Genomic DNA, 12,837 nt, shown 5'->3' with positions numbered 1-12,837 from the left:
GAAAATTATAAATCTCATCATTAAATAAATCTAACATAGTATCATGGTTTAATCTTCCTTGTAAGAAACCTCAAACTGACTCAGTAGGGACATTTAGAATACAAGTAAAGGTACACATATTATCGCTTTTTCAGAAATTGCAACACTTGAACTATTGACATCATAGAACAATCACTTTTGCAATGTTGCGCCAGAAATTTTATGTCATGATGTTAAAAACTTTATGGAATGCCTGTGTGGCAGATTGGAATAATTAGTATTTATTCAAATATATTATAGAACCCCAAAACTATCAAAAATATTTCAACAAATTTACATCCTTCAATTTGATGGCTCTCTAGATAGTTATAAGCAGTAAAGCAATCTATAAATAAACATTAGTTTTGAAGTTTAAAAAATAAATACACAAATAATGGGATGAGCTTTATTTATGAAGGATTGCTTGTCACTATGAAAAGATGTTGTGTTAATAAATGTACAACGAAACAAACATACAAAAATCATTCAGCAAAAAATATATGGGTGTGAGTCCAAAATTTTTTTAAAGGCCAATTTACCGATGATTTCAGCTACTGATAATTAGTCAAATGAAATCGGGTAAATTGAAAGCCCTATAGTGAGAATTACATAATAAACAGGAGATGTGGAGCTGACGGACGACAAGGCAATATAAACAATAATTAGCATACATTAACATAAAATACTGGTTTTGTGCATTAAGATAATATCACCATTGTACTTTTAAAGGTGGCTCTGTTCTGTGAAACAAATGAAACAAACATATAAAAACAAAAAAGATTGCTTTCATCATGAGAAATAAAAACAAAGGAATGAGTGTATAAATTAAGTATCTAAGATTCCTGTCATTATTTTTCTTCATCAGTGCCTTTAGTTCCTTTTATACTGCCTTTTCTTCTTGCCTGAAAATACAAAATTGGAATTTTTAAATATAGCAAAAGATTGATTGATTAGGTGGTGTTTAATGCCACTTTCAACACTATTGTGCAATTTTGAGGCATTTATTTTTCAATTTGTAGGAGGAAGCCAGAGAGAACCAAGTCAAGTAGGATTAGAGTCAAGAGCACCTGACCCTTGATGGATTTGAACTCACAACCTTAGTGTTGACATGCTAGTGATACAGTAGTTCACTGAGGCCCCTATAGCAAAAGAAATTTTGGTCTTGCATAAAAAAAAAAAATGCAAAAGAACAGTATCATCAGTAAATTGTACTACTGAATAATTTCTAATTTTTTATAAATCTTTATTTCTAACTGAAAGACACTTTCCATTTTCAGGGTTATAACTAGAAACAAAACACATTTTTCTGTGCTCATTTTAAAATTCTTCCATCATCCACATTTTATTTAAATCTCTATTCAATCACTACATGCATTCCATGATCTATATTTTATCCATCTCTATTCTACCACACTTTGCAATACACCTTATCGCTATTTGTCTGCCATTACTGGATATCACATAGGTTCCCATAAAATGTTCACGTCATAAAAAAAAATATCTGACGGTTTAAATGGAAGTGATTGTTGTATGCGTCAAAAGTTCAAGCGGCTGGGTCAGCGATAAGGTGTATTTCTGACTGAACTGAATATCAACAAACTTCCTACCTCATCTAATTCATTCTTTGTTTCTTCTTCTATCCGTCTGATATCTTCCATAGTAAAACCATGCCATTTATCCATCCAACAAAACACTTGTCTATGGAAATTTGTAAATATTCTTTTTTCTTGCTGTAAAAAGAACAAGACAAATCTAACACACTATGACTATAGCTAATGCTCACTTCATGACAAAAACTCTTTTCAAATATTAAACATGTCAATTTAAAAAAAAGTACAAGTCAGCAAAGGGACAGTAAAAATTATGTTTGTAAGTTGAATTGTCTAAGGATGTGGGGCAAAGTAATCTCCATTGGAATGAGATGTGCAAATTCAACATGCATACATATATCAATGACCTACCACTAGTGAATCCCCTTAAAATAACCTATCAAAAATTTATATTGTTGATACTGCAGCTTTGGAAAATGATGAAAAGCCAATGAACTGTCTACAAATGGAGTGATTGAAAGACAGAAAGTAAAACTGTCAATGGTCACATTTAATGCAGCCCTAGGTGCATAAGTATGAACCCGAACAAAAACCAGCTCCATGAAATATAAGATGTACTAGTATAGGAATATGATGACTTAGTTTTCAAAAGGAATCTCCAGATTAACTATTTGATATTAAGGTGATCAGGCAAAATGATTGCCTAAGATAAAATACATTTCATAACCAACAATTTCATATGAATCCTATGCAACTGAAGTTTTCAATTAACACAATTCTATAAATAGCAGAGTATCAATGTAAGATTTATCTACTAAATAAGTATTTGTTTTGTGAAATGATTGCGTCTTTTTTTCGTCACTTGTTAAAATACAAATAAATGGAGAAAGTGTCTATGGCTCCTCACTTGTAAATATGCACGAGACAATGTACTAATTGTAAAAGTGATGCCACCCAATTTTGAACTTGATCTGTGTTATGAGGTAATAAGCATTGTGTAAGTTTTATAACATTTGGTTGAGTTAAACTTAAGTTAAACTCAAGTTAAACTCAAGTTAGATAAAGGAAATGACAGAATGAGATTTAGCAATTTTCCATTTATAAAGGGGCATAACTCAAGAACAATAAAATTGACACCATCGATGTCAAAATTTGATCTGTTTTTTTTATGGTATTAACCATTGTGTATATTTATAACATTTTGTTGAGGCAAACTAAAGATAAAACAGAAATAAAAAATTCAGCAATTTTTATGTTTATAAAGGGGCATAACTCATGAACGTTAAAAGTGAAGCCATCCAACTTGATTTGTGTTTTGTGTAAGTTTTATATCCTTTGGTATGTACACCATAGATGGAAGGGACTGAGAAGGGTAACACTTAATGCCCTATTGGCCCAGCTGCAAAGGCATAAAAACCTATACTTGTCTACATGACAGGCATGTAATCCACACAAATTAACTTTCCTTTAGCTATATTTTAGTTATGTATTCAATTATAAGTAAACTGACTGTGTATCACTAAATATTTACCTATAAAATCTACCTCAATCATCCAGTTATGTATCAAATTATAACTATACAGTGTTACTAAATATTAACACACAACGTACTTACAGTTTGTATAAATTTTTCTACTCTGTTCTGTAAACCAAACCATTTAAATTTACAGGAAACCAATTTATAACAACACATCACAGGGTCAGCTTTTTCCTACAAAATAGAAAAAAAAAAATTCTTTAATCAAACATTCACTATAACTTACCTTAAATATCAAACATTCTGTTTCGAAGTAGGAATGTGTCTATACCATTTTTTTATGATAACTGTAAACTTGAAATTAAAAGTTTTTTTTCCCATCTGTTATGTTTTAATCCTTCCTTTATTGTTGCATAATATATTTGCTCTTTGTGGCATTTCTTTGTTGCTGTATGATATATTTGCTCAATGGCCAAGTTCTTTGTGTGGTTGATATATTTGCACAATGACCCAGTTCTTTCTAGCTGCATGATATATTTGCAATAACCCAGTTCTTTCTTGCTACAGGATATATTTGCACTATGACCCAGTTCTTTGATGCTACATGAAATATTTGCACTATGACCCAGTTCTTATTTGCTATATGATACATTTGCACTATGACCTAGTTCTATCTTGCTGTATGGTGTATTGTGGCTTTGACTCAGTTTGTGGCAGTGATGATTGATGTAAACAAGACAGAAAAGTATCTACAATCCCTCAAACAACCTGTATATAACTCAAATGTTTTTTTATTGTTATAAACATCAATTAAAGTTAAATGGCTTCATTTTACAATTTTAGTAACAAAATTTCCAGTGCTGCTAAACAACTGTTTCATGTTAATACAGAACAGTGGTGTACAAAGAACACTGGGGTTAATACAGAACAGTGGTGTACAAAGAACACTGGGGTTAATACGGAACAGTGGTGTACAAAGAACACTGGGGTTAATACAGAACAGTGGTGTACAAAGAACACTGGGGTTAATACGGAACAGTGGTGTACAAAGAACACTGGGGTTAATACGGAACAGTGGTGTACAAAGAACACTGGGGTTTATAAGTGAGACACTTGGCCTTATGCTCATAAAAATTCAGTGTATAATTATCTTATTCACTCAGAATTCAAACCAATAAAAATACTTGATTTGGTGTTTCAAGCTCAAATTTTGTAATCTGAACCATAGAACCGGATTCCATTATATCCCCTGCAAGGAATATAATTTTGATTTTTGGTGTTAACGCCACTTTTAAGCACTGCATTTAGGCTATTTCGTGGTGGCCAGTTTTTATTTGTGGAGGAAGCCGGAGTCCCTAGAGAAAACCACCAACCACCGATAGGAAATCTGGCAATCCAAGTCAATTAAGATTTGAGAAGGGCGCAACTGCACGAGCCAGATTCGAACTCACAACCTCAGTGTGGACTGGCTAGCGATTACAGCAGTGACTATATCAAGACTCACCTGCCAATTTCCTACTAAGGGACCTCTATTGGTTTTCTCTGATTTATTCTTCGATGGATCCCATTCTAATTTGTAGTCCTGTTAACAGAAAAAAACACCTCAGAAGTTATAAATATTACAGATTCAAACTTTAATAAATTATTGAATTCTTAATCTAAAACATTAACTGATTTGTCTGTTTGTTTAAAGATAAACCTTTAATTCTTTACTATATACATGTATATACCCCGTATGTAAAAACTACCTGTTCACAGAAGATTTTCAGCCATCCTTTTTGTGACCCATCCCATGATTTGCCTGGCTAGTTAATTACTAGTATCAATTTTGCATTTGAACAGAGTAACTTTGATTATTTAAAGAGTTAAATTTTACAACCAAAACGGTTAAATACCTGAACTGACAGTTTTACAATTTAAAGTATATAATCTTACAATATACCAGAGATGTTTTTCAATAATTAGCCGATAAAAAATTGTCTCTGCCAGCTAAATTTTCAAATTTTCAAGGACTTTATTGCTTTCAGAAAATAAACATGATATCAGCTATAACTTCGTAAATCAAACTGACTGTGACTGCAGTAAATATAATCCTATTGGAAAATTGTTGATTTCATCCCCCTCCCCCCAATTTCAGGATTGCAAATTAATTGCCCAAGAGCAGGGATACATAATACATACGTCATGTTTAATAGGATCATTGGCTATGTCTATAGGTACAACTTTTCTAATTCTCATATCTTCTGGGATTAAACCATGTACCTGAAAGGAAAACATATAAAATGAATTTTAGTTTAAATAGTATTTTACTCATAACATTTTCTGGTTCTGGATTCCAAAAAAGTTTATAAGAGAGTGGGGGATTCAGTTTTGCGAATATAACTAAATATACATTGAATGGAAATATTTGAACTTTGCAAATACTTGAATGTGATTTTTTCACTATAAACTGGCGACACACACAGAGATATCTTTTGTGCGGAAAAAAAGACAATCTGATGGACAGCAAAAACAACATAGCAACAGGTGGCAGGGTCTTAAAACTGATATGTACTGATAGAAATGCAAATTAATAAAAAAAATATCATTGATCTTTACAAGTATGTCCTATCAAACTGAAAATTTAGTATTTAAAATTTCTTATTAATTCAACACTCATAAATTTAGCTGTAAGATAAGATCATATATTTTGTTTAAATACATGACCTTGTTTATGAACAATAAAAACAAAATGAACCTCAATTATGTCACTAAGGCATCATATTTTGGAGAAAAGGGGGGGGGGGGGGGGCATAACCTTACATTTTCTTTATTGCCTTTATCATCCATGTGCATGGTTTCTATCTTTATATAAAAAGCATCTTTCATGTAATCTGGATTCTGAAAAAAGGAAGAAAGTTATGGTTTGTAAATGTGAAAATATATATCAGTGGTTGTCATTTGTTCATGTGTTACATATGTGTTTTTTTTTTTTTAAATTAATTGGGCCGTTAGTTTTCAGGACCATTTATAGCTGACTAGGCGGTAGTGGCTTTGCTCATTGTTGAAGGCTGTACAGTGACCTATAGCTTTTAATTTTTGTGTCATTTGGTCTCTTGTGGTGAGTTGACTCATTGGCAATCATACCACATCATCTTTTTTTTTATATCAGACATGTTATCCATAATTATCAACACTTTTTAAAGCGTTGCTACGAAAACTTATTCTATAATACATGTAATAATTAAATGGTTTCCTAAGTTGTGTAGGGAACACAAAAGAGTTCAAACCAGTCATAAACTCTCTATTCTAAAACAATGTTTTCTCATTTGAATTAGTTTTATATTTGTCATTCTTGGGCCTTTAAAAGCTGACTATGGGGTATTGGTTTTGCTCATTGTTGAATTTTGTAAGGCGAATTATCAGAGGCGGATTTAGGGGGGGGGGGCCCCCCTTTTTGGGAAAAAAATTGGTTGCTTATATAGGAAATCACTGAAGCGCCCTCTTAGGTCAGTCAGTGGGCCCCCTCTTATGAAAATTTCTGGATCCGCCACTGATTATAGTTATCAAATTCTATGGCATGTGGTCTATGGTTGAGAGTTGGCAATCATATCACATCTTCTTACACTTGTTTCGATATATATTTAATGTTGTTTCTATGGTAACTTACTGTAATAATAGTTCTACAATAAGGATAGGCATTCCATGCTTCTTCATGTATCTCCAGAGATCCTTTAGGGGCTATCAAACGTATAAAAGCTGGAACTCGACTGAAAAATACATTTCAACATAGATAATTTGTTGCACATTCATATTTACATTCTAAAGGTCAAAAAATAAATTATTGTAGTCTTCTTTTTAACCTTTCACATGAAATCTGCACATATATACTTTGCCTTCAAATGAGTTTAACACAGCCACATTCTATGTATGCCAGTCCCTGTCAGGAGCCTGTAATTGAGTGGTGGTTGTATTTTTCTCATATTTGATTGTTTTTAATTGTTTTGCATAGTTTGTTCCTAGGTTGTGCCTTTACACCAGTAAACCAGGTTGGGGGACAGTTTGGCACCATCAAATGAGTTTAACCCTGCCACATTTTGCATGTGCCTGTCCCAAGTCAGGAGCCTGTAATTCATAGATTGTTGTTTGTTGCTGTGTAACATATTCATTTTTCGTTCATTATTTTGTACATAAGTTAGGCCATTAGTTTTCTCATTTACATTGTTTGACAAATTTTTCAGGTCTGGCCATTTTTGGCAACCATACAACATCTTCTTATTCTTATATTTACCCATTCTTACCTTGATAAGTGGTAGATTTTATGTGTAAACTGTCCAGTGGTATATGTTTTACCATTAGCCTCTAACTTTGACTTTGGTGCATGATGAGTTTCATCAAAAGGTTCATTGACACGAACTTCAATACCTTCACCTCCTCCTGTCTCGTTTTTACTTGCTTCAGCAACTGACCATAATTGAGCAACTTGATACTGAAACAGATGATTAATTCATTGCATACATTTTTTCACTCAGGTTATCAATTGTCCATGTACTTGGTTAGGAAAATTGGACCAATTTTGTTTACAATTTAGTCAGAGAATGTAAAGACGATTTAAAATCTATGAACATATATGCCTTTGATTAAGGTGGTACCTAACACTACAGGGAGCTAACTGTGTAAAATCAACTTAACGTTTTAATTATGTTGTGTTGTTAAGGGAATATTAAGCTTCTCAATGATCAAAATAAGTGTTTGTCAAACTGCTATATATCATGTGTAATTTTGCTGATAAATTGGTTGGTTCAAATTTTTTGAAATTTTTATACTTTTGTCAAAGGGTCAAAGTAAATACTTTGTCAAAATTTTATGAAAATTAAACGAGTTAAATTGATTTTAGTGAAAGTGTTGGGTACCACTTTAATATGATCTGAAAATGATATAAATTCACTTCAATAACACTTTCCCCAACTTTCCAAAATGCTATTTTCTACCAACTCTTACCAAGTCTAGTATTGAAAACAAAAATTGAAGAGTGAATTAAAATTTAAATCAATTAAACTTCAATAAATGATAAAACAAGACAATCACTAAGCTCCCAGAAATTTTACATTTTTTGTATAAATAACTTTATATGTCATGTATGTAATGCTTTGGCAAAACATGAAAGTATGGGCATGTTATGAAACAGGCATGTACAGCAGCTTTTGGCATATTGATTTTGATTTTGTCTCATCTTAACTTTTAAAGGATTTAACAATGCTTTCCAAGTATTGATAGCCCCAAACTGTTTTTAAATGTAAAGAATTGAAAGGATTTCATTTCCATGGTAACAATAACAAACTTGTACTTACCTCATCCACTGTCATAGGAAGTACAACACGACTGAAAGAGAAAGAATTAGAAAGATGTTAATACATGTATATCATTATAATAATCAGATACAAACATTGTATGGCTTAGTTACAAGACTATGACATATTATTAAGCCACAGAGGTCTCAAAACCTTTTTTAGCATTTTGGTCCTTTTGTGGCAGTCGGTTTTTCTTAACTCATTACGTATACTCGAGTACAAAACTTATTACGTATACTCGAGTACAAAACTTATTACGTATACTCGAGTACAAAACTTATTATGTATACTCGAGTACAAAACTTATTACGTATACTCGAGTACAAACTTATTATGTATACTCGAGTACAAAACTTATTACGTATACTCGAGTACATAACTTATTACGTATACTTGAGTACAAAACTTATTACGTATACTCGAGTACAAAACTTATTACGTATACTGGAGTACAAAACTCATGCTGGAAACACGCACTCCAGTATTTTCATTGGTTGATTTCTGAGTTAAGAGTATGATTGTTCCCTTGAAAGTTTTATCGCTGTAAGCACTAGACCAACATTTGAAAGAATACTCAAACCATGTAAACAATTTAACATTTTCTTGAATAGAAAATAAGCAGTATCAGACTTCACTCTTTTCAACCACAAATTTTTCTTGGACTGATACAATGACATATTTCAACTATGAATTTTAATCTGAAACATCAAAATACTTCAAATTCTTCATCTTTAAATATAACAGGGACAAACATATTAATATTTTAGAAGATAAATGAGAACGTACAAACAAATATCATTTTAGAAAAATGAGAAGATACAAAAAATATCATTTTAGAAGAAAAATGAGAAGATTTGGGGTTATAAATTGACATAGTATTAATTCAGGTTCTTTCATGATAACATTTAAGGAAATTTTGTCCAAAGAAATATGAGATTATATTTCAGTTGCAGATATATCGAGAATTACACACTTCTAACACTCATACACTTATATATTTTCAGTTGTGTATAATATTCAGAAAATTTAACCTTGAACAAAGTTTCTGAGAAAGGGTGCATATTATGCTGCCGTGAAGTTGTATTCACTCAGTCATGTCCAATATAAGGATGAAAATGATTTTGTCAAAGGCTGTATTTGCCTAAATATTCTCAAATTCTTAACCTACTTCATGTACAAATGTTCTTGGTCTACCAAATTATACAGAAGTTAAAAATGCATAAAATTTGAAGAAAATAACATGTTTCTTTTGAAACTTTCCCACAATGTTTTTGGTCTACACTACAGTATCAACATGATCAGGTGACCAAGTGCTATATTTTGTCAACCATCCTTTTTAAATTATCTATTTTTCTAAATTTGTGTTGCAACTATCACAGAACTTTCCAAATGTGCATGCAGAATTTTGAAATAAACATCGTATATATTTAATGCTCATATGATTACTTGAAATAACCTTTATTATATAATATAATTTATCTGATACAAATATTAATATATATATATTTGGAATATTTTAGATAATGAATATATTAACCCAAGGCTAACAAATCTATGAAGCATGTACAAGTTTACATTGCATTATAGCAATATTAGACTATCTCTTCATGTTATAGGGCATAACACATGACCTAGATATAAAGGTTTATATAATAGGAGGAAGTTTATCATACAAGTACAGTTTTGTGAAGGAATATTAAGTCATGAAAGTAGGTCAAGTAACCGCAAAGATATTTTGACAAAAAAAATACATATACCTGTATACTTTAGGATCTTGAAAGGTATTCATAATCTGGTTTTAAATCAACCCCCCCCCCCCCCCCCCCAATCAAAGAAAAAGGCACACTTGTAATAAGAATATTTATTTTTTTCTTCTTCAAAAATTCAAGAAATTGTATATAGTTTCATAGAATTCGAACCATGTGTCTCACTTGTATGACTTGTAATTGAAGTTTTCAGTGTAAAAGTAAAATTTGGATTGACATTCAGTTAAATAAGGAAAAACACAACATAATCAAACCATTTCTCTGTATACTATTTCTTGATATTGACCAAGGTAACTTTCAAAACATTCCATGAAAGTATAATGAAGTTAGTGTTGTGAAAAAAAGGTAATCCCAGACTGTATGTAATTCATAAAGTCAAATGTTACTGAAGATTAATAAAAAAAGTTGAGTTTTATATACAAACTTAAAAGGCTGAGTTTTTCTATAAAACACATGTATGTAAATTTAAACTTTCTTTTTTTTAAAAAGAAAATCCTTTAATCTATAAAAAAAAAATCTTCAGAAATGTACTGCTATTGAATTATAGTCTTCCCATGCTCCAATTCACAAACTGGTTTTTGAAAAATGGTCAGGTATGAATTTTTTAAGGCAAAACATAATATAGTAATATGTCATGTGATGGACAGAACCTGTTGCTGAGTTGGTTATGTATACTTTTTAACTTACAAACTTTCAATCAAGTATGTTATGTGCTTGCACATTTGCCCCATTTTCAAGTTTGTTAACGTTACATTTTTTTTTAAATCTTTATCCCATCCCATGAAATAAATAGGCTTACTATTATGTACACCACATACATGTACTTTGCTAAAGGGATACTTTTGACAAATATTCAGAATTTGAGAATAAGATATTAAATTCACAACAATGTTTCATTTCTTATTTTTACAATCATATATATTCATGTTTATTACAATGTCTCCCCCCTCTTTTCTTATGGACTCGACATGAGTAACAATATGAAACAAGTATTTTTACTTGAACACCTGATATCAATTGCACTTATATATGTGGTTCGTAATGTAGTTTGTTAGTCAAGTTTTGAAGACTGTAATTTGTTTTTTTGTCAATTTAAAAATATATTTTTAATGATATTTTTAATTTATCTTTGACTTTTAAGGTATTTGATTATCGCTTTGGTACTCTCAGTCTCATTTTTATATGTTTTTAAGACTTGTATAAATAAGTTGTATACATTTGTACTCTGAAAATAAAAAATGATTGAATCTGGATTAATCTTGAATTCAGAAAATTTGATATAGAAATTTGCTGTCTCACTAATTAGCGACAAATGAAGACTGTTTAGCGACAGGAAAACATTTTTTTTTATGTCAAAATAATGTATTCCAAATAAATTTTAAAAGAATATGCAACAAAAACAATTTTAGCGACAAGAAAGTTAATATTTTACCAATAAATAGATAGAAAAAAAATTGAAACATAGTTCTAATTACTATATTTATTTGTGTGATATTTTATTATTTATTATGAATATTACAGCAAGAATTACGTTTACCCTGTTGCATTACGATATTAATTTTACTTGTGTTTTAGAACAATAATATATCTATCTTATAATTTGTTTTTAAAACTCTCTTTGTACAATAAATAATAACCTTGAAAAATGCATTATTTTGTGCATCATTGTCCAGAAAATACAAATACAGACACAAATTGTGAAATACAAAGAACTGAAATCAAACAAGAGGAAAACATTGTAATATTTTATTTTTGTAATTTTTCATTTTTTAAACAAATACTGTTAAACTAAATAATAAAAAAAATTATATGCATACTGTCTAATATTTATTTGGAATAAGTAATCATAATAAAAAAAAATTCTTGTTGCAAAAATCATTCTTCTTGTCGCTAATTAGTGAGACCCGAAATTTGCAATGCAGATTTCTTGATTTATCATGTTTATTGACTGTTGTTGGCCTATTTCAGAGGCAAATAATACATAAATATTCAGTATGCATGTTATGCATCTCACTATGCTAAACAGACAACCTTTTTGTGTTTGCAGAAGGGGGCCCCCAACTTGAAGACCACACCAGCCTCTGAAAAATACCCTTTTATTGGCTTTAACCAATATTTTCAAGTAATCATTAATATCATGATCAGCAAGTCTTGAATCAATTTATAAAGATTACCTCTTATCAAGCACAATTTAGATTTTTCAACAAGTAAATAATTAACTAAATATGTATGTGATTTTAAACCTATTTATTGACCCTGCTTTAGAGTGCACTTATAGTGTAGTCATTCTTTGAGATTCCTCATTTGAACTTTTGCTACTAGCATATCAACAGCAATTTCTAGTTAAACTAAAAGCTGTTACAGTTATCTGTGTTAAAAAGATACAAAAGAAAACTATGGAATGAATGGGATTAACATGTTATTGATTTTAGATCAGGAGTTGATCAGTAGCGATTGACATAATCTGGTCTTGATTTCAGTCACAATTCACTTTACCTTACATAAAACAACTCAAAATACTCATGCAAGTTCCCACACCCAAAAGTAAACACCAAACTTACTATTCACTAATGTTTGGGGACGTAGGAGGCATATTTTAACGTATTTGTATAGCCGGTCTTTCAGAAATGTGTTTCCCTGGGTGGACCGAATGACGTCATGTGCGGACAGCTTTTTCGTTCTGCAGTGAAGATATA

General features: G+C 30.9%; 1 protein-coding gene across 1 annotated transcript; it reads right to left on the bottom strand.

Moving 5' to 3' along the window:
- Window positions 1-12,826, bottom strand: LOC139528007 (phosphatidylinositol transfer protein alpha isoform-like). Its single transcript, XM_071323773.1, has 10 exons — window positions 12,703-12,826; window positions 8,376-8,406; window positions 7,326-7,513; window positions 6,695-6,794; window positions 5,848-5,925; window positions 5,227-5,307; window positions 4,550-4,627; window positions 3,184-3,279; window positions 1,626-1,748; window positions 1-920 (listed from the first exon to the last, which is right to left on the bottom strand). The coding sequence occupies exons 1-10, from the start codon at window positions 12,732-12,734 to the stop codon at window positions 867-869; spliced, it is 861 nt and encodes a 286-aa protein (XP_071179874.1). The 5' UTR covers window positions 12,735-12,826; the 3' UTR covers window positions 1-866.
- Window positions 12,827-12,837: the final 11 nt, after the last annotated feature.

The sequence above is a fragment of the Mytilus edulis genome, chromosome 6 (assembly GCF_963676685.1).
Source record: "Mytilus edulis chromosome 6, xbMytEdul2.2, whole genome shotgun sequence".
NCBI classification, from domain to species: domain Eukaryota; kingdom Metazoa; phylum Mollusca; class Bivalvia; order Mytilida; family Mytilidae; genus Mytilus; species Mytilus edulis.
Note: the sequence above shows the minus strand (reverse complement) of the source record. Positions and strands in the feature narration are given on the sequence as shown.

Excerpts from the sequence above, each read along its gene's own strand:
- LOC139528007 (XM_071323773.1), bottom strand. The coding sequence starts at position 12,734 with ATGCCTCCTACGTCCCCAAACATTAGTGAATA. Across the intron at positions 8,407-12,702 it reads TCCCCAAACATTAGTGAATA|TCGTGTTGTACTTCCTATGA; the intron begins GTAAGTTTGGTG and ends TTTCTCTTTCAG. Across the intron at positions 921-1,625 it reads CAAAGAATGAATTAGATGAG|GCAAGAAGAAAAGGCAGTAT; the intron begins GTAGGAAGTTTG and ends TTGTATTTTCAG.